The 19,214-nt window shown below is 37.6% G+C and overlaps 1 protein-coding gene across 2 annotated transcripts; it reads left to right on the plus strand.

Moving 5' to 3' along the window:
• Positions 1–783: 783 nt before the first annotated feature.
• porb (P450 (cytochrome) oxidoreductase b) lies at positions 784–19,061 on the plus strand. 2 transcript variants are annotated; one of them, XM_087794842.1, is made up of 16 exons: positions 784–845; positions 4,217–4,408; positions 7,338–7,386; positions 9,218–9,346; positions 9,427–9,579; positions 11,594–11,718; positions 11,963–12,052; positions 12,482–12,580; positions 12,712–12,828; positions 12,914–13,032; positions 14,587–14,768; positions 14,847–14,996; positions 16,103–16,370; positions 16,706–16,851; positions 17,156–17,241; positions 17,791–19,061. In XM_087794842.1, exons 2-16 carry the CDS (start codon positions 4,230–4,232, stop codon positions 17,933–17,935), a joined length of 2,037 nt encoding a protein of 678 aa, XP_087650968.1. In that variant the 5' UTR covers positions 784–845; positions 4,217–4,229; the 3' UTR covers positions 17,936–19,061. The 2 variants fall into 2 exon arrangements, with proteins under 2 accessions (XP_087650968.1, XP_087650969.1); XM_087794843.1 differs by lacking the exon at positions 784–845 and adding an exon at positions 1,109–1,130.
• The last annotated feature ends 153 nt before the right edge of the window (positions 19,062–19,214 follow it).

The raw sequence follows: 19,214 nt of genomic DNA on the forward strand, positions 1-19,214 counted from the left end.
TTAAGGATCGGAGAAATGTGAGTTCTTCTACTAGAGCAGGTCAGAATTCTCGCTGCAGAGTTTTGTATTAACTACAAGTTACAAGCTCCAGATCATTTTTGACAATACTGATGTCAAGCTATTTCAAAGTGCAAAAAATGTACGATTTATTATAAATAAAACAAAGATATATGACAATAATGATGTGATAGTCACTATATGGGTTAAAAATGTTTGCCGGAGGTCTGTGCTATTTGAGTGCGTTTTAGTTAGTATTTGGTACTTTAACAGTCTGCTTTAAAAAACAATTCAAATATATGTATGCTGTCCAAACTTAAAGTGTTTTCCAGGTCAAACCAAAATGTGCTTCATCTGCAAAAGTTTGTCGGACGTGCTGTTATCGGTCACGTGTCCTTGGCAGTCGCTACAAAAACAAGAAATCAAAAAAAGAAACCTAGCAACCTTCCAACCTAGCCTTCGACACAGTTCTCGGGTTGAACCCTGCGTGGTCCTCTGAAGCAGGATTATATAACCGTGAACCCTGTTCCTATTCATTTATTACAGCGGCTGACATTTGCACACCGTTGCATTAGGTAATAGTCTGGACCGAACCACTTCGCAAAACGTATATATAAATATAATTATATACAAATCAGCGATACGAACTGCAGATAAATCTTAAAAGGAACAATAACATTTTCCTTACAATAAGTTTGAAATCCAAAACGATTTGCATTGTTTGGGACTGTTGTATAAGTGTACCCCCCCCCCCCGTGTTGTTACGTTGGTATATTCCAGCGTGACGTTTAATCAACTTCCGCATTGCGAGAACTGTGGAGTCAGTGGACGTGAATTTAGAGCAGAAGGTAAGACGAATACTATGTCGACGAATGTGCACTTTTTTTTTGAACGCAATTTCGACCTAATTTCGCGTTGTTAATCCGCGTTGAATTGTCAAACGAGGGTTCTCCAAAAATAGGCAAATTTAGTAGAAGTAAAGCGCGGACTCGATGCGTGAACCCTGGGGATGAACTCTGTGTCGGATCCACTCGTTTCTGTGGAAACGTCAACCTTGAGAACTTTTCTCCTTGTTATTCATGGCATTGAACCAACATCACCAAATGATTCTGAAATCGATCGAAAGCTAATTTGTAAGTCATTTGTATTAAACTTACAATGTGTCCAACAACTGGCGAGAATAAAGCAATTTATTTCCCCTGTTTATAGGATCAATTATTTAAATATTATTAAACATTTTCACTAAGAAGTGAGGCTTTATCAAAAACCTTATTTTTATTCTATTCATTTTTTTTATTTAATAATATTATATAAATTTATTTATTTATTTTCCTTGATTCTCTGAGACTCCTGTGTTCTGTCTTGGTGTTGTTTTGACGCTTCAAGCACATATTTTATTAAATATTGTTTTGATTGTTTAAGCGGTTTGTGACTCTGCTCTGGAAAAGCTCTCTACAAATATAATTTACTTACTTAAGGTGTGGTGAGGTAAGGAAGAACTTTATTGATCCCTCAGGAGGTCTCCTTCGGGAAACTGTTTTTTCCAATAGCCACAGCAAATACAGCAATTTTTCATGAAAAATAAATCTAGATAAAATAAGAACAAAACAAGAACAAAGAGAAATAAAAAGAAAGAACAAGATGATACAATCTAAGTCTAAAGATAAAGATCTAAAGTCTAGGTCTAAACTTACTTACTAAGTTAAGGTTATTAACGTAAGGTTTGAATCTTGATGATTTTGGTCTGAATCTCCATGATGGTTAATGCTAAACCAAAATTCAAATTTCACTCATTTTCCCCCACATGACGACTAAGGGTTGGCATTATTTCCAGAGTGATCTGTTCCTTTTTAGAGACAAAAATACATGTCTATATTAATGTAGCGACTGGAGCAAGGTTGTCTTTATCTTCCTCCTAAAAGACAAACTTAAAAAGATCCAAATACCTCTGTGGTGCTCGACAGTCATGTCCCTCCTAAACTTGTAGCAGAATATGAAAGAATAGTTAAAAAGTTATACAGACAGGATGTACTCCGGTTAAATATCGCGAGCGCTTCCAATGTGTACAGCAGACTGTGTGCACCCTTGAAGCGCTCGCGATATTTATTATTTAACAAGTTTTAAATACAGGCTTGTTTATTTTTCTGGAACAATTCCTCTTGTGGAGGCAACACACGAGCGACGTTAAAGACGAGAAGAATCTATGTTTTTAAGTGTCATTTTGGACGAAGACCACTGAGCTTCATACGCTACATTAAAATGAACTAACTTTTTGTTGCCTATAACTCTAAAATGATGGTGGATTACTATGCAAATTATCCCAACTCGTAGTCGACATGAGGGTGAGTAGAAAATGGGTGAAGTTTGAATTTTGGGTGAGCTATCACTTTAACAAACTTTTGTAGTTGCTGCTAAATAAAAATATATTTTCAGAACATCTCTGTAGTCTTTACTGGTGTCACTTTCCAACATGATCTTATTATTTTACTCATTTAAGTTAGGAAGGTAAGAAATTAGCCTTTTAAAGTCAACCTTTGGTCTATTTCTTTTATTATTTTTAGTATTTTATGTTTTTTGAACTGGTATAATGGTGTCCAAATTGCACATTATAGATGATGCCTGTTATTATGACTTGTTCCTCTTCTTTTTATATCACTTTTGTACCTTGTGGTCCAGGAAGAGGCAGTTGAGATGGGATGAAACAAAGTCTCACAGAGATCTTTAGAGTCAGAAGAGCTTTTGACACGGTAGCATCTCTATCACTGTTCAATATTGTGCATAGTCTTTCAGATTTAAAGGCGTTTTTTCATAGACCCATCTCAGACTTCTTATCCCCTTGGGATCATTGTGAATATGTTAGACAAGCATCAATGTTTTTATAATCCAATTGGAACATGCAATGCTGTTTGTTCTGCACTCTTTGTTACAAGAGTTTGCTTGAGCCCTTTTCCACATTCCAGCCCCTTTCTAGCAAGAGTACACAAAGATAAGAATCGCTTTTTGAGGTGTATATTTTTCTATCTCGAGTAGATTCGGGTCATTAAGCTTCAAACATGTTTTCAGGGTTACATAACATTTCCACTCCATAGACATTCCCACTCCTCCCGACTTCAAGTATTGTGTCATGTTTCTATGCCAAGAAACGTTTTAACAGTTTTATACGCAATCATTTAATGATGTTAACCTGTGGCACACTTTGGGGTTTTAATCTCTGTCATGTTTGCGACTTGATTTATTTCTCACGTGTCAAGTTATTGATTGTGCGTAGATACATATTCGCACGGCAGTGTTTCACCTCTCGCACAGTAGTTTGTGTACCCGCCTGTGTTGGCACGCCTCGCTACACATTTATGAATCAGAAGTCTTAACCATTAAAGTCAACCGAGTCCGGCCATAAAATTTTGAATGAAACATAATCGTGTGTAGTCTCTCACAGGCTAAGAAGCTCATGTTCCCATCTAGGTCAGTGTAAAATAAAGATCTTGTTCACAAGCTCTTCGCTAGTTTACAAAGAGTGTATTGAGACGACACACAACAGGAGCAGCCATTGTGTGTTACAAGCTGTAGATGCTTCTGCACATCTACTAGAGATCATTTTTTTTGGTTTATTGGACTCTTAAGCTTTGGAAGGATCTTCCTCTCCCTCTTTGTTTGATGGCGTCTACTGACTCCTTCAAGAACTGGCTTAAGACACTTTTATTAGTTCAGGCTTTTCCTTGATTCTCTGAGACTCCTGTGTTTGTCTCAGTGTTGTCTTGACCTTTTTTAAGCATCTATTTTATTGGGTATTGTTTTAATTGTTTAAGCGCTTTGTGACCCTGGTCTAGAAAAGCGATCTACAAATATAAATTTCTAATTTAATTACTTACTTACTTACTTAATTCCCAATCCTGTCTCTGGATTACAGGAACAGTATTCCTATCCACTGATGACGTAAGCAGCTTGTCTTTCCCTGTCTGTATTTAAAGATATGACGTGTAAATTAAACCTTTGAACCTCAGTTCTTAGTACAAAGCAAGTTTTTTTCCATAAAGGGCAATTCTTTGCCTCAAGTTTTGATGGCGTTATGTGTGTACATTTTTGAGTATTGGAAACCCGGTGGAGCTGAGCTTTCCAAGGATGGAAAGAAAAGCCTAGAAAATAACCAAATTATTATTAAAATGAACTTTTAAATTATACTTTATATATTTATTCTTTTTCTTTCCCCCCACCCCAACAGTTACTGGTTCAAGATGGCGGATATGAACCCCGAGAGCACGACTCACACCGAGGCCATGGCGGGTGAAGAAGAGTCCCTCTTCAGCAGCTTGGACATTTTTCTCTTCTCCTTGATCGCAGGACTTCTCATATACTGGTTCATGTCCCGCAAGAAGCCGGAGCCCATTCCTGAATTCAAGAAGCTCGATACAATGTAAGTCCAACATTTCCACCCCCCCCCCCCGCCCCCCCCAAGAGGCCACAGTAGATCCTGGCCAATCTAAACGTCTAGAATGTTTTTCTACTCCATATCTTGCTTTTACAAGATGTTTTTGTGAAAGAGATTTATGTAGAATTTATCTCACTATTTTTTATATATAATGTAAGCTGAACATAATCACATGGAAGATAAAATAAACAACAAACAAGAAGTGTTTAACAACTTTTTAATTAAGTGCAAATGGAGCTAAAACATGCTTATTAAATAATAGTATAGTTCACTTTTATATCTTAAATGTTCATACTTTTAACGATGAATTTAGTTTACCGTTATTAATGGGGGGAAAAAAGATCATAACATCTTAAAAAACAAATCTTTTGTGAGTTTTGGTAAATCCAGATTTGCCTGCCTTTTATAAAATTGCGTTTTTATTTTCTTAACGGCTATAATGCAGTTTTTTACCTTCGGCTTGGAGAGAGAGTTTCTGTTACTGTTGCTCCTTATGTATTTCTTTTTTTTTCTCTTTTACAACCCAAAAAAAGTGGATAGGAGCTTATTCGATGTTATCAATGTTCCATCGGGAGTGACCTTCGGCCTCCACCAGACGTGTTCTTTGACTCTACAAGTTATTAATTTAACACAATCCACATGGCTCGGTTTGCAAATTTCTTAAATCATTCTAAAAAAAATAAAAGTTCATATGCATCTTTGCTGCCACATAACCAACGGCGAATTTGTTTGCTAAAGTGTGTTGACATAGCTTTGCTCAAACCTATATTGACTAAAGACTAAAGCTTATTTTTTGGGACTAAAAAAGAAGTGACCTTATTGACATATGTCACTGCTGCACTAGGTTTAATCACCCCCCCCCCCCCCCCAATATAGATTTCTTAGTAGGATCTATTTCTGTCACAAGTACTGTGTGACAGTAAGTTTGTTTGAAGTTGAATGCAGTGAGATGAAACATAACCTCTTTATTTGTTGTCATTTCTAAAAGACAACTTTCATATATCTTTGTAATTGGATACGAGGTCTCGTCAATGAACCCCCTCAGAGCTTTCCAAGAAGTGTTGTTTAATTGTTTACTAAATGTGGAATCGTTTTGGTCACTGAACGTAAGGGTTGTGTAGTCAGTGCTTTTGTATCATATCAGTTTGGTTGCGTAATCTTTTCAGATCCCCCTTTCTTCTCCCCCTTCTATGGGTCTTTTCCTGAATATTTTTCTCTCCAGACTGCTGCAGCTGTTTTTGTCGCCCCCTGAGATCATGGTGTGTTTGTGTAAATGGCGATTACTGGGTGTTTGTGGAGGGCGGGTAACATGAAACGACGGAGCTGGTCTCCCCTCCCCTTAAAGGGGAGCAGCGGTTGCTTAACTATTATAAAGGGGGCGTGATCTTCCATGTCTTTCCTCGGCTTTTGTTTTGGATCCGGAGCCCATTTTGGAGTATTCCGGTAGAACAAATAAGCAGGCTGAACTGTTTTTGAGCTCCTGCCAAAAGGTGGAAAGTTGGGGCCAAAAACTAGCAGCCCTTTGTTTGGCTCTGGTTTACTTTTTCTTCTGCTTTCTCGCTCTTCTTTTTTTCTTTTTTTTTTCTTTTCTTAAACTGCACAGCTCTGTCACTGGAGTACGTCCATGTCACAAATGGAATCCTTATATGATAAATGAGGTTGCCATAGCAATGACATTCCCTACTCTCCTCCAGTGAGATGGGGGGCAGGGGGACACTTTTGAAAAAACTTGCCATTCATGGATCCCCCCCCTCCTTTAATGGTCCATGGAGGAGTTGCTCTGCTTGATGTCAAACCAATGCTTTAGAACGGATCTTGAAGACTTTTTTTTTCGTAACACCTTTCAGACTAGAGGAAAAGTGGGCGGGATAAAAGGAATGCTTCCTCAGCCCCAGAATGCTTCAGTGTTGCTTTTTTTTGTGTGCGACTCAAATGTGTGTGTCTGCAGCTCTGCTACATTTTTATGGGAAAGTCAGTTTCCCACCATTGTGTTTTCAGCGTTTGGCAGAGGCTGACAGAGATTGTAGGCTTGTGTTCTCTGGTGAGAGAGAGCTGGGCCGACGCAACAGTTTCCAGAGAGCTGCACAGGAAGAGTTTGACTTCAGATTGTGTTTCAGCCTCCGAGGTGAAAACAAAAGGGCAACTCTGCAAATCCCCGAGCGTTTGCTCTAGTGCCGCTTTTTTCCATTGCGTTGTTGTGACATCCAGCTTTTTGATATCAAGTCTGGTGGTCCCCAGCGTGGCCTAGCCAGGGGTGCTAGTGGTTGTGTTGAGCTACAGGGCTACATGCCATGGGCTGTGTTTTCTTCCTGCCAGAAGATAAGCGAGATGCTGCTGAGAGGTCAGTACTACACTTCGTCTTGTATCGGGGGTCTCTGTGCCTCTTTAAACCCTGCTTTAGTTTAAGGGGTTCCTAAAATGACTAGCATTGTCACAGAACCAACAAATAATTGTTGATTTCTTTTTGTTTTGTGGTCCAAAATACATTTAAATTAACAGTAAAACACTATTTTGGAGAGAGTTTCATTTTAAACACTGCAGCGACCTTTTTTTTTTTTTTCTTCTCTTGCTTAAAGTACAATACTGTATTTTTAAATGAGGTAAAAGTTTTGTACAGTACATGCTCCTGGCAGGAGCGTTTGTGACTCGCACACACATGTGGTGCATTATGGGGACTGATGTTCCCAACGGTACTTCAGTCACAGATCTTAACATCCTTCAGAACATCCTCTATGTCGTCATAATTCTAATTATGACCGTAAATTATTTTGGCCTAAATGATGACGTAAGAATGAATTCACTTTGTTTGACAATATCAAATGGTTGTAACAATACTTGACAAATTCCTAAATGTAATTGCACACATTTAAAAAAAAAAGAAGTGTTTAACCAATATGATATTTTGTCTATGCAGAACACCCACCACCAGAGAAACGAGTTTCATTGAGAAAATGAAGAAGACGGTGAGTGTTTAACGTTCACTTCCTGCTCACGTCATCGTGAAATCACTGCTGTGGGAACATGTTCATCGAAGCTCATTGAGCACAAGTAATGTTCATTCATTTTTTCAACGCCGATTCCTTTAATGGGGTCGCGGGTCGGGGGGTGGGGCTGGAGCCTATCCCAGCTTCGTGCGAGAGGCGAAGGACACTCTGAACAGATCGTCGGCAAACAAGGGATAGGGGTGGAGGGTGGGGGGGGTGTGTCCAAACTCCACATAGAAAATCGCCTCAAGCTTTGAGTTTGACTTCTCCTCATCGTGTGGCCCACGACTAATGTCGATTGGAACTCTAAATCTAAGTCACCCCTCTGATGAGAGGAGATATGAGTTTAGACGCATACAGAAGAATGGAGTTCCATACAAGAGACACAATCCAAAAAGGCTTTTTTTTTACCTGGTTTTATGAGAGCAAGGATCTGTTTACTTGCATAGTAAACAGTTTGGGTTTTTTCACACACCTGGCAGTTGCGCCTCAGGTGCCCAGAGAACAAGTTGCAGACATCATTGAACTGTTTTTTAGAAGGTCCGGCTGAGGAGAAGGACTATAAGTAGTTTCTCTCTCGAACTCTTCACGGACGCCACTAGAACTTGAAGGTGCAGTTTTTAATCATTTTAAAAATTAATAGAAGTTATTGTCATAGGTACTACGTACCATGAAATTCTTCCCTTGTACCCCCAAAAAAAGTGCACAGTATAAACATATATATATATATATATATATATATATATATATATATAAAAACACAGCAACATAACAGCCTAAATATGTATGTATGTATGGTGACCTTGAGTGCCAAGAAAGGCGCCTTAAAATAAAATGTATTATTATTATTAATATTCAACAATAAAATGATCATTTTTTTCCTATCACCTGGGATCATCTCGTTTTTATTTCCATAAGTAAATAACATGTCCAAATTAAATTACTGCGTTTTTTTCCCTCTCAATGTGCAGCATGTGTCCGTTTGTACAAAACTCTCTTTTAATAAAGATATTTACATTAGAAAATGTGCTTAAGCTCCGCCCACTGAAAACGCTTTGGTTTTCTGGAACCAAAATCTTGGTGAAGCCCATTATTACGTTTTATGTTGCATTTTTCTCTCTCGTAACCTCTCATTCGCTGAGATTTCAGACGGGGGAGAACTTTGTATAGTAATAACTTCAAAATATGGTCATGATGAGGGACTTACTGCATATTTGAGAGGAAGACTTCAACGTTTGAAACATGCAAGTCAGGATAGTTGGGTTTTCACATTCATTGCCCTTAGGCGAGGCAAGTGTTTGGACAAGAGTGTCCCACAGCTGCTCCTTCAGCTGGTCCTTCAGAGAAGCTTTTCCTTTTCTCACAGTCTGACTTCTTTGCTTTTTTTTGCTGCATGGCCCGTCGTTGTCAGAAGAATAAAGTAGTTGTAAAATTGAACCCAATAATAGAAACAAAATCCTCTTACAACGTACACGTTTATACATTGTAAGACGATTCGATTCGGAATTCCGTTCCTGACGTGTTGGCAAAGACCAGACGATAAGATGACGTATTTTTATCATCACTTTCTGTCGTTAAAGTTGATGAGCATTTACAACCAAATAAAATCGTTCTGCACTAGCAGAGTGAGATGGATAGACATAAGTTTATTAATTCCTCGGGTGGGTTCCTTTGGGAAATGGGAATTCCAATCGACACATAAAAGCACACGGATGACCCTCGTCACTCTGGCGTGGGTGTTTTTCTTGAGGATTTATATTTGTCGAGGTCGTTGGATCAATGTTTTAAAGTGTCTCTCTGCGTCCACCAGGGCAAGAACATCATCGTCTTCTACGGCTCCCAGACCGGCACAGGAGAGGAGTTCGCCAACAGGTTGTCCAAGGACGCCCAGCGTTACGGCATGAAGGGGATGGCTGCTGATCCGGAAGAGTACGAGATGGTAATAATCTGTCGTCAGTAAACGTGTTTATATTTATCTTCTTATTGTCAGACTTGTATTTATTTATCCATTTATTTCAGGGTGAACTGTCCCGTCTGTCTGAGATCGAGAACTCCCTAGCCATATTTTGCATGGCCACCTACGGTGAGGGAGACCCAACGGATAACGCCCAGGACTTCTACGATTGGCTACAGGAGAATGACGACGAGGACTTGTCTGGAGTTAACTTCACTGTGAGTATTGTTGTTCTTTTACGAGTCTATAAGTCAATAGTCAAAAGAAAGGTGATTTATCTGTTCTTTGAATAACAATGTAAGTGACGTTTTATTATTTTGTTGACCGCTGTTACAAATGTTGGATCTACATTTGTACTATTATACGTGAGTGATGTAAAAAAACAACAAATTTGTGTATAAACGAAAGTTTATGAAAATGGTACAAAAGAACCCCAGACAGAACTCGGAAGGCGTTTATAATGATTTGTCTATAATCTGTCACATGAAAAACAAATCTCGCAAATGTAGAACAAAAAAAAAGGAGATCTCATGTAACTCATTAACTGTTTCCCACCTGTGTTTTCTTAGACGGGTATTTATATTTGATTTTTAAATTGAAACAATTGTGTATAAAAGATAAATCTTATTCAGCGGATACTGGTGTGTATCAACGTGCGAGGCAATGACCAGCAACCCTGAGGAATCAAATCGAATGCTTTCTTATAGTGTGATATAGTGTTTGCACAAAGACCAGTTTAGTTTTATTTACAAGACCCTGCAAGTGTCTGCTCAATGCCAATCGTCATGCGTGTCATCATCATCATCATCAGCATCATCATCATCATCATCAGTCCCTCTGACTTAGTTTCTCAAAAGAAAGGATTATAAAAAAGAGTTTTATATTGTTTAATTTCGTTGTTGCATTTTTAAATTATAATATGTATACACCGTGTTCCAAATTATTACGTGAATTGTATTTAAGTGTTATAAAGATTACATTTTTTGTTTTTCGATTGAATTCATGGACGGTATTGTGTCCCAAGATCTCTTTGGTTCACTGAAATCATTCTGTGACCAATTAGTTTGCCGTGTGATCCCAATGAAGGAAGCAATATACCATTTCACCGAAAAGTGTGATATAGTTCAATGCTTTGATCGAGGTATTAAAACCTTAGATATTTCACGAAAACTTTAGCGGGATTATCGTACTGTGAAGAGATTTGTTGCTGATTCAGAGCACACATGGGTTCGTGCAGATAAAGGCACAACGAGTAAAGTTGTGACAAAAAAACAAAACATCGGATTAAGAGAGCAGCTGCTAAAAAGGCCATTACAAAGTTGCAAACAGATATTTGAGGTTTTGGGGTGGAATCATGGGATAGAGCTGGTCAGCCCCTTTAAGGTCCCTGGAAGTGTGAAAATGACTTTTGTAAAGTATGTGGAAGTTCTGACTGACCCCTTTCTTCCATGGTACAAAAGAAAGAACTGTGCTTTACGTAACAAAATCATCCTCATGCTGCAAGGAATACCTCTGCATCATTGGCTGCTATGGGCATAAAAGAAGAGAACCTCATGGTGTGCCCCCCCCTCCTCAACTCAAACCTATTGAGAACCTTTGGAGCATCCTCAAGCAAAATATCTAAGAGGGTGGGAGGCAGTTCTCATCCAAACAGCAGCTCTGGGAGGCTATTCTGACACATCCTGCAAAGAAATTCAAGCAGAAACTGTCCAAAAACTCACAAGGTCAATAGATGCAAGAATTGTGAAGCTGCTGTCACATAAGGGTACCTTTGTTAAAATCTAACTTGACCTGTCAAGATGATTTTGATTGAAATAGCTTTTAATTTCAGTAACTATGACCTCAAAATGCTGCGACTAAAAAAAAAAAAGAAGCATTTTCAGTTATTAAGAACCTATAAAATGTTGTAAAACTCTGTTATGTGTAATAATTTGGAAAAAATGACAGTTATCATTGGGAGGTTTGTTTAATAATATTCAAATTCATTAAATAACAGTTCATGACTTAAAAAATGATGATGACTGCATTGACTTTTAGGAAAATCTGAAAGAAAAATATAATAATAATTTGGAACACAGTATAATAGTAACACCATTATTAAACCTTTTGTTCTTTTACGGGAAAAAAACAACAACTTTGTAATAATTATCATCTGCAGATATTTTTGTGTAAATTGACATCCAATTTGTTTTAGGGTATAAATGTTATACCTGATTTTTTTTTTTTTGGCAGGTTTTTGCCCTGGGAAACAAGACGTACGAGCATTACAATGCCATGGGTAAATATGTGGACAAGAGGTTGGAAGAACTCGGAGCCAAACGCATTTTTGACCTTGGTTTGGGAGATGATGACGCAAAGTAAGTAGTCAATTATTTGTTAGAATTTATTTTCATGTGTCAAACATTTTCTGTGCTTTTAAATCGGTCTGTGTTTGGCAAGGATATCTTTTTTTTATACAAAGTGTTCAGACTGGAAGTTGTTTGTTAACTTTTCACCGAGTGCGTTTGCTAAATTTGTCTGATAATGAAATGGAGGCTATTTGGGGTCAAAGTCAGACACTCGATTTAAATGGTTCACTTTTTTTTCTTTTTTTGTCTCCAGCCTTGAGGAGGATTTCGTTTCATGGAGGGAGCAGTTCTGGCCGGCTGTTTGCGAACACTTTGGAGTGGAAGCCCTGGGAGACGATTCAAGGTTTATTCATGTTCCTTGTTCTGTGACCAGTTCTTACACGAGGAATTATTCTGTTGCTGTATCTTTGTAGGAAAGAAAACTTTTTTCAAAACGGCTTATCATAATCACAAGAATCCCTTTAACAATACACCAAAATATTAAACTAAAAATACCTTAACTGCAGTGGATAACCGTGAATAACTGAAGCATATTCAAAAGTGTTTTTTTTTCCATTGGTGGAACACTCTGTCTCTTTGAAATCAAATCTGTAATGTGTCATTATTTACCAAGCCCTGGCGTTTTAAACATCATTTAATTCACCCACTGACTTAATCCAACAATCCGTGGTTCTTACCTTTACAACAATATTTGAAACCAATTTTATTTTCAAGTCTTTTATTTATTTTAAATTTTTCTAACACGTTATCTTTCCTCTGTTGTCGCACACAGCATACGTCAGTATGAACTGAAGGAGCACACGGACATCAACATGAACAAAGTCTACACGGGTGAAATTGGTCGTATAAAGAGTTTTGAAGTCCAGAAGCCGTAAGTACCACCATGTTGACCATCAATGATTCACCTACTTGCGCGGTCAGAAGTTGACCAGAGGTCATTTAACACTGTCGTTCAATTTAAAGGTTGATGTTTAATCTCAAGCCTTAAATCGCGTCTTACAGGCCATTTGATTCCAAAAATCCTTTCCTGGCACCGGTCACCGTGAACCGAAAACTCAACAAGGCGGGCGATAGACATCTCATGCACCTTGAGCTCGACATCACTGGCTCCAAGATCAGGTTCGGTTATATATGTCCTCTTATCTCCCTCTTATCATAATGTTGGACTTCATAATTCGTCCTAGAGTGACACCCTTGTGTTTAGGTATGAATCGGGAGATCACGTGGCCGTTTTCCCCACGAATGACACCGCGCTGGTGAACAAGTTGGGGCAGCAGCTAGGAGTTGACCTTGATGTTGTTATCTCGCTCAACAACCTCGACGGTATGACACTGACCTCGCAGCTCCACTTTACTCCCGAGTACCATCAACATTTCTAACTTGACTTGAATTTTGTTTTTGCTTTAATGTATAATTACTGTTTGCAAAAAAATGTGTGTTGATGTTTATATATATATCTATATATATATAGATATATATATCTATATCTATATATATCTATATATATATAGATATATATATATATATATATATCTATATATATATATGTATAGATATATATATATATATATAGATATATAGATATATATATAATATAAAAATAGTTTTTAGTTAAAGTCTTTAATAGACAAACCACAAAGTCTAAATAATGGATCAATTGTTTCAGTTACTGTTTCATGTTCGGTTGCAAAAGTGTCTCTTCTCCAAACAAAAATCGGCCCAGACCAAAATGCCTGCTTTTTATCTCTGAACTTTGTTATCAATTTGAGAAAGTCCAATATTAAGGATCTTAAAGTTGTATCAAAACACGCATATAAAACATGCCCAGAGTTTAAGAGAAAACTCTCTTGTTTCTTTACAAGTCGAATGAAATGGTTTGTTGTATTTTTCCATTAGCTCTGATCAAGAACCTCAAATGGTATCTCATGATTGACAATGTATATGTTTATTTGTTAAATTAGTTTTCGTTAAATGTTTCAAGTTTTTAAAGAATCATACACTTTGGTTCATACACATTTTTGTTTTCAATTCATCACAGAGTTTCTAACTACAATCAAACATTTTTAATTATTGTATTCAACTAAACTCTAAACGGAACTGAGACCATTTAAAACTTTTACTCAAACTTTTTTCAGTTCCTCAAACAAGATATTTAAGGGAGCAGAACCCGTATTGTTAATCAGAATCTTAATTTTATTGCCGGTGTTAAATACAACATTTCTTTTGTGGTGTTAGTACAGAATAAACGAATGAAACAAGATAACACTCAGAACCGAGCACCAAGACTGCCATTCTGCAGCATGAATTAATATTGTTTTTTTAATCTTGCTTAATGTTTCCTTATCTTAATAATTATGGCTAAATAAACAAAATGGTGTTTCTAGCGTCCATATGTCCCGAGGGGACATTAAATGGTAAATAGAATTTACATTTTTTTAATAGATAAATTGAAAAGCTGAGTCTACACTGGTGGTGTTTTCTCATTAATTGTGTTTTTAATGGTAGTCGTGTTCTTCCAGCTATTACTCTGGGTTCTGCAGTTAACTGATAAGAGTGAGATACATCGGCCTTGAGATAAGGTGTAGCGCCTCAGATTGTACAGTAAACACGGTTTAGAACTTGTCTTTGAACTCGTTTGACGTCATTTGAAATGCGTTTATATGCAGAGGGTTTTAAGTAATGTGTGTTTAATTCAATTATGGATTTCACTTTGTTTACAAAGCGCATTACAAAATGGTGTACAATATTAAATCAAATAATCCATAATCATGATGTTATTTGCCTTCAACTCAGGAGCTCAAGAAGACGCTGAGATTCTCCTTCATAAGAGGAGCCACAACAATTGTTGTTAAAATGCAAAATTGTTCATTTTTTCAGAGGAGTCCAACAAGAAGCATCCCTTCCCCTGCCCGACCACTTACCGAACAGCCCTGACCCACTACCTGGACATCACACATCCGCCGCGCACCAACGTCCTTTATGAACTGGCCCAGTACGCATCGGATCAAAAGGACCAGGAGAACATGCGCAAGATGGCCTCGTCCTCCCCGGAGGGAAAGGTCTGTGTCAAAGTGACCTCACTTTAGGTTGTTTTCAAGTCTATTCATGTTTTGTTTTTCCCACCTGTGGATGTCCAGGCGCTTTACCAGAGCTGGGTGTTGGACTCCTGTCGAAATATCCTGGCCATCCTGGAGGACATGCCCTCCTTAAAACCTCCCGTCGACCACCTGTGTGAGCTGCTGCCTCGCCTGCAGGCTCGCTATTACTCCATCGCCTCGTCCTCCAAAGTAATCAAGCTTTTCTTACCTACCATGCATTTTAGGTCAGTTTTACGAAGACGAAACGCTGCTGTCAATCAATTTAGATAGATTTGTTTTGATAATGTAAGGTGGCTATTTTTCGAAGAATAAACTGGGGCGCATCTATTTTTTATTTTAAAAGTCTCTGGTTGAAGTCTAAAAACGACGGCCAGATTTAAGTTACTGATTAAAAACTTTTGCTTATTTGGAAGAAAACACAGAAATATTGCAGAAACAAACTTCAAACACAAAAACTTGCTCACGTACAGTATATACATGAAATGCGTTCCAAAAATACAAAACAATGAAATGCACAGATGATGATTAAGTTGACGTATGGTTTTGATGAGCTTCTTAAGACGATTATAGGCAGGTGGCTGTTTTTATTTTGATTTTATGTGTGTAGAAATGCGTGTACTTTTTCCTTTTTTCAAAGTCCGATTCGCACGGGATAAGTATTACCTGGGGACCTTTGGTAATTTGTAATAATCACTGAGAATATCTGAGTTTTAATCCCATGTCAATGCGCCATGTCTGTGATTTGTAATGTAATAATTCCGCCGCAAACACAGACGTCGGGTGATGTGAGTGAGTCTTTCAGTAATTGCTTTTACACCTGTACCTCAATGCTACTGGTATAGAAGAATGGAGACTGTGGTGGGAACTTTGACAAGCGGTCTTATTAATTACAGTACGATTGTGGGGGGGGGGTAGTTTAGGAAACACTGAGGTCCCCAGATAATACTTATCCCATGTAAATGGGGCTTAAGATAAAAATACATGCTTTCAGTTTTTGAACGTTTATCTCAGTTTTGACATTTCGAATGGAAAGAAACAACTTAATGAAAAGTTGCATGAATTTTGCATGACGCATTTAAACAATTTTATATATTAAAATAACTTCTGGCATTAAATTAAATGAATTGATTATTTAGTGTTTTTTTATGTATATGTAATATTCATTAATTGGTAGCTGGTGAGGTAGGATTAGGCAGCCTGTCTGTTTCGTTTGTTAAATAATGTGACACGAAACACATTTGTTTAAGTTGAGCATTGAGGAGTGTTTATACTGACAAACTTGTCGATTTCTGCAGGTTCATCCCAACAGCATCCATATTTGTGCTGTGTTGGTGGAATACACGACCAAGACCAACCGGGTCAACAAGGGCGTGGCCACGACTTGGCTGAAGAACAAACTGATCAGCGACAACGGACACAAGTCCAACGTTCCCATGTACATTCGGAAGTCGCAATTCCGCCTTCCCTTCAAGCCCACGATCCCGGTGATCATGGTTGGACCCGGGACGGGAATCGCTCCTTTCATGGGCTTCGTCCAGGAGCGAGGCTGGCTCGTAGACCAAGGTTGGTTTTTCCCGACTTCATCATTTTATTTGCTGCGAACGGGCGTTTACTTAATCTTACAAATGATGGATTTACGAATGGCCAGAGGGCAGCGTTAAGGTTTGGCAAGTATCCATGTCCTCATGTCGCCCTGAAAATATTTTCGCAAGCATCTGTCCTGTATTAACCCGTCCAGCGCCACAAGTACAAGTTTCTAAAGGTTGAGCTAAAAAGAACAAACAAAAAACATTTAGTGTTTATGAACTGAAATACTACGAACTGGTAGATCAACACCTTTTTACCTTTTTTATCTTTGGGTTTGACGGTTCTAAACAAACTCATCTTTCTTCTCGCAGGAAAGGAAGTTGGGGAGACGGTGATGTATTTCGGCTGTAGACACAAGAATGAAGATTACATCTACCAGGAAGAGCTGGAAGAGGCGGAGAACAAAAAGGTTTTGTCTCAGTTGAATGTGGCGTTCTCCAGGGACCAGGATCAGAAGGTACGTTTAGACTTTGTGCTGGAACTACACATTGAATAAACCTTCATGTAAAGTCACTTCATAAATGCTTTAAACAGAAACCCAAAATAAATCTAGTTTGTTTAAAGAATTGTTCATTCATTTTAAGTTTAGTCTTTGTTTTAAAGCCCAAAGTAATCCTACCGCTTTTCCTTGATTGATCGCCGACTGCATTAAAAAAAACTATTCTTCAGAAAACCTCAAGCTAAAACACCAGATGACACACATTACAACATACTGGGTGGTTTTAAAGTGCTTTTTAATGAGTGAATTTTGTCTCCTGCAGGTGTACGTGCAACATCATCTGAAAAAGAACAAGGAGCACCTCTGGAAGCTCATCCACACAGACAACGCTCACATCTACATCTGCGGGTAAATGTTTGTCTTCAATTTAAAAGTGATATGTAAATATATATATAAGGTAAATATGGATTCAAAAACTGGATTTTTGCATCGCACCATGTTCTGTATTCAGATTTTAACTCTCTGCCTCCATCTAGTGGTGTTTTGACGAACTTTCACTGATTTAATTCGTGCATCTGAGGAGTTTTCTAAACGAATAAACATTTTAAAGTATTATATATTATATTTGATATACAGTTATAAATCTATATGTACTGTTGGTGGAATGAAGACATTAGTAGACATCAGTAGGTCTGATTAAATGAACATTTTGTTTTGAATTGGTGCTCAAATTTACAGAAAGGTTTGACTGGTTGATGGTTTAATTAACTTTACTTGTTACAAAAGCTGGTCTATATTCATTCAGGTTCTACTGCAACAGAAAGTTTATATGTTTTTGGATCCATATGGTAAATGGGTAAAGAGAAAATGAAATATCTAAACCTTGGTCTGTCTCTCTCTGGAATGGATACATTTGAAGTTGTATACTTGACTGAACATATTTACTTGTGTGTGTAGGGATGCCAGGAACATGGCCAAAGATGTGCAGGTGGCCTTCTATGAGATCGCAGAGGAGCTAGGAGGGATGAACCGCACCCAGGCGACCGATTACGTCAAGAAGCTGATGACCAAGGGACGCTACTCTCAGGATGTGTGGAGTTAAAGAGCCTTCAACCCAGTCCGAGCTGTCATCGTCTAGCCCTTCTGTTTTACAATTTGTGTTCTCGTTACTGTATTTAGCGAAGGCCAATCATTTTGAACCTAAATGCAAAAAAAACAAAACAAGAACAACTTATTTTTACTAGACACATCACCAAATTCTGATCTGCATTTCCGAGCCATGTGCAAGAGGTTTTCTAAAAGAGATTTGGTAAAATAAGCATTTAAAATCTTTAAAAAACAACAACAACTAAACTATTGCTCCTATTTGTTTTATTTGTGAAGTCAAATATAATATGGACCAAATGATATGCAAATTAGCAACAACTCCATATTTCTGACCAGGACATTTATTATTGAATTATGTTTGTTTCCTGTCAAATAACCTGTCATATATTATAATCTTGTTAGGTCTTCAAGAGTATCCTTGAATTTTGTACGGCAGTTCATTTATCAAAACCATAATATATTTTTATAATCAACATGAAGTCAATACAGCTATCAACGATTGTTGCCAGTTACAGATGCAAGATAAGCTTCTGCCATTCAAACCTTGTTCTATATTAGGTACTGAAGATGCATCCTATAATCTAGCAAATGTGTATAAATCTCAATTTTTATAATAGAATATCATATTTTCACTTTATCTTTGTATTTTAACAATGGATGGGAACGGTTCACGAGGGATTTATGCATATGCTTCTACTCACCAGGGACTCGTTGAGACTGATGCAAACGGGAATTTTTCTGATTGATTTTGCAACTGGGTTTTAGAAACCACTATTGGACTAAACTGCAAACATGTTCCTCCACAAAGGTGGATTGTAAAATGACACTAACACTTGGGGAAACAACCTCTCGTTTTTGCAATTATAATAAGTACTATTATGCGGTGATGAGTTTTTAGAATATAAAGCGTGTATCGTCTAATTTGTCTGCCTTTTCTCAGTTATTTTGTGTGACTGACGTTCTACAGCCTGTGCCTTTTTAACACTGCCTCTGAGGATAGTTTCTGGATGCACACACGCGGTGTCTTTTTAACTGTTCTTGACTTGTTCTTCTATCATCCTTTGTGTTTGTAATTGTAACAAGGCATGTATTTTCTAAATGAATAAAATATGAAATAATTACCTTGTTTTTTGTTTTATTAAAGAGTCGTCCAGAAAACATACATTTGTGTTTAAATGATTAGATTACGGAGTTTGATTAAACACTATGATTTTATTAAATAACAATTCCACAAACATGAGTTTAGATGTTAATGTATTGATCCTTGTTTATTT

Source organism: Callionymus lyra, chromosome 7, assembly GCF_982586985.1.
Source record: "Callionymus lyra chromosome 7, fCalLyr1.hap1.1, whole genome shotgun sequence".
NCBI lineage: Eukaryota > Metazoa > Chordata > Actinopteri > Syngnathiformes > Callionymidae > Callionymus > Callionymus lyra.

Bases quoted from the DNA above. Each gene is read 5' to 3' on its own strand.
- porb (XM_087794842.1), top strand. From the start codon at position 4,230: ATGGCGGATATGAACCCCGAGAGCACGACTCACACCGAGGCCATGGCG. The intron at 9,347-9,426 runs GTAATAATCTGT...CATTTATTTCAG, and splicing joins ATCCGGAAGAGTACGAGATG to GGTGAACTGTCCCGTCTGTC. The intron at 12,053-12,481 runs GTTTATTCATGT...TGTCGCACACAG, and splicing joins GCCCTGGGAGACGATTCAAG to CATACGTCAGTATGAACTGA.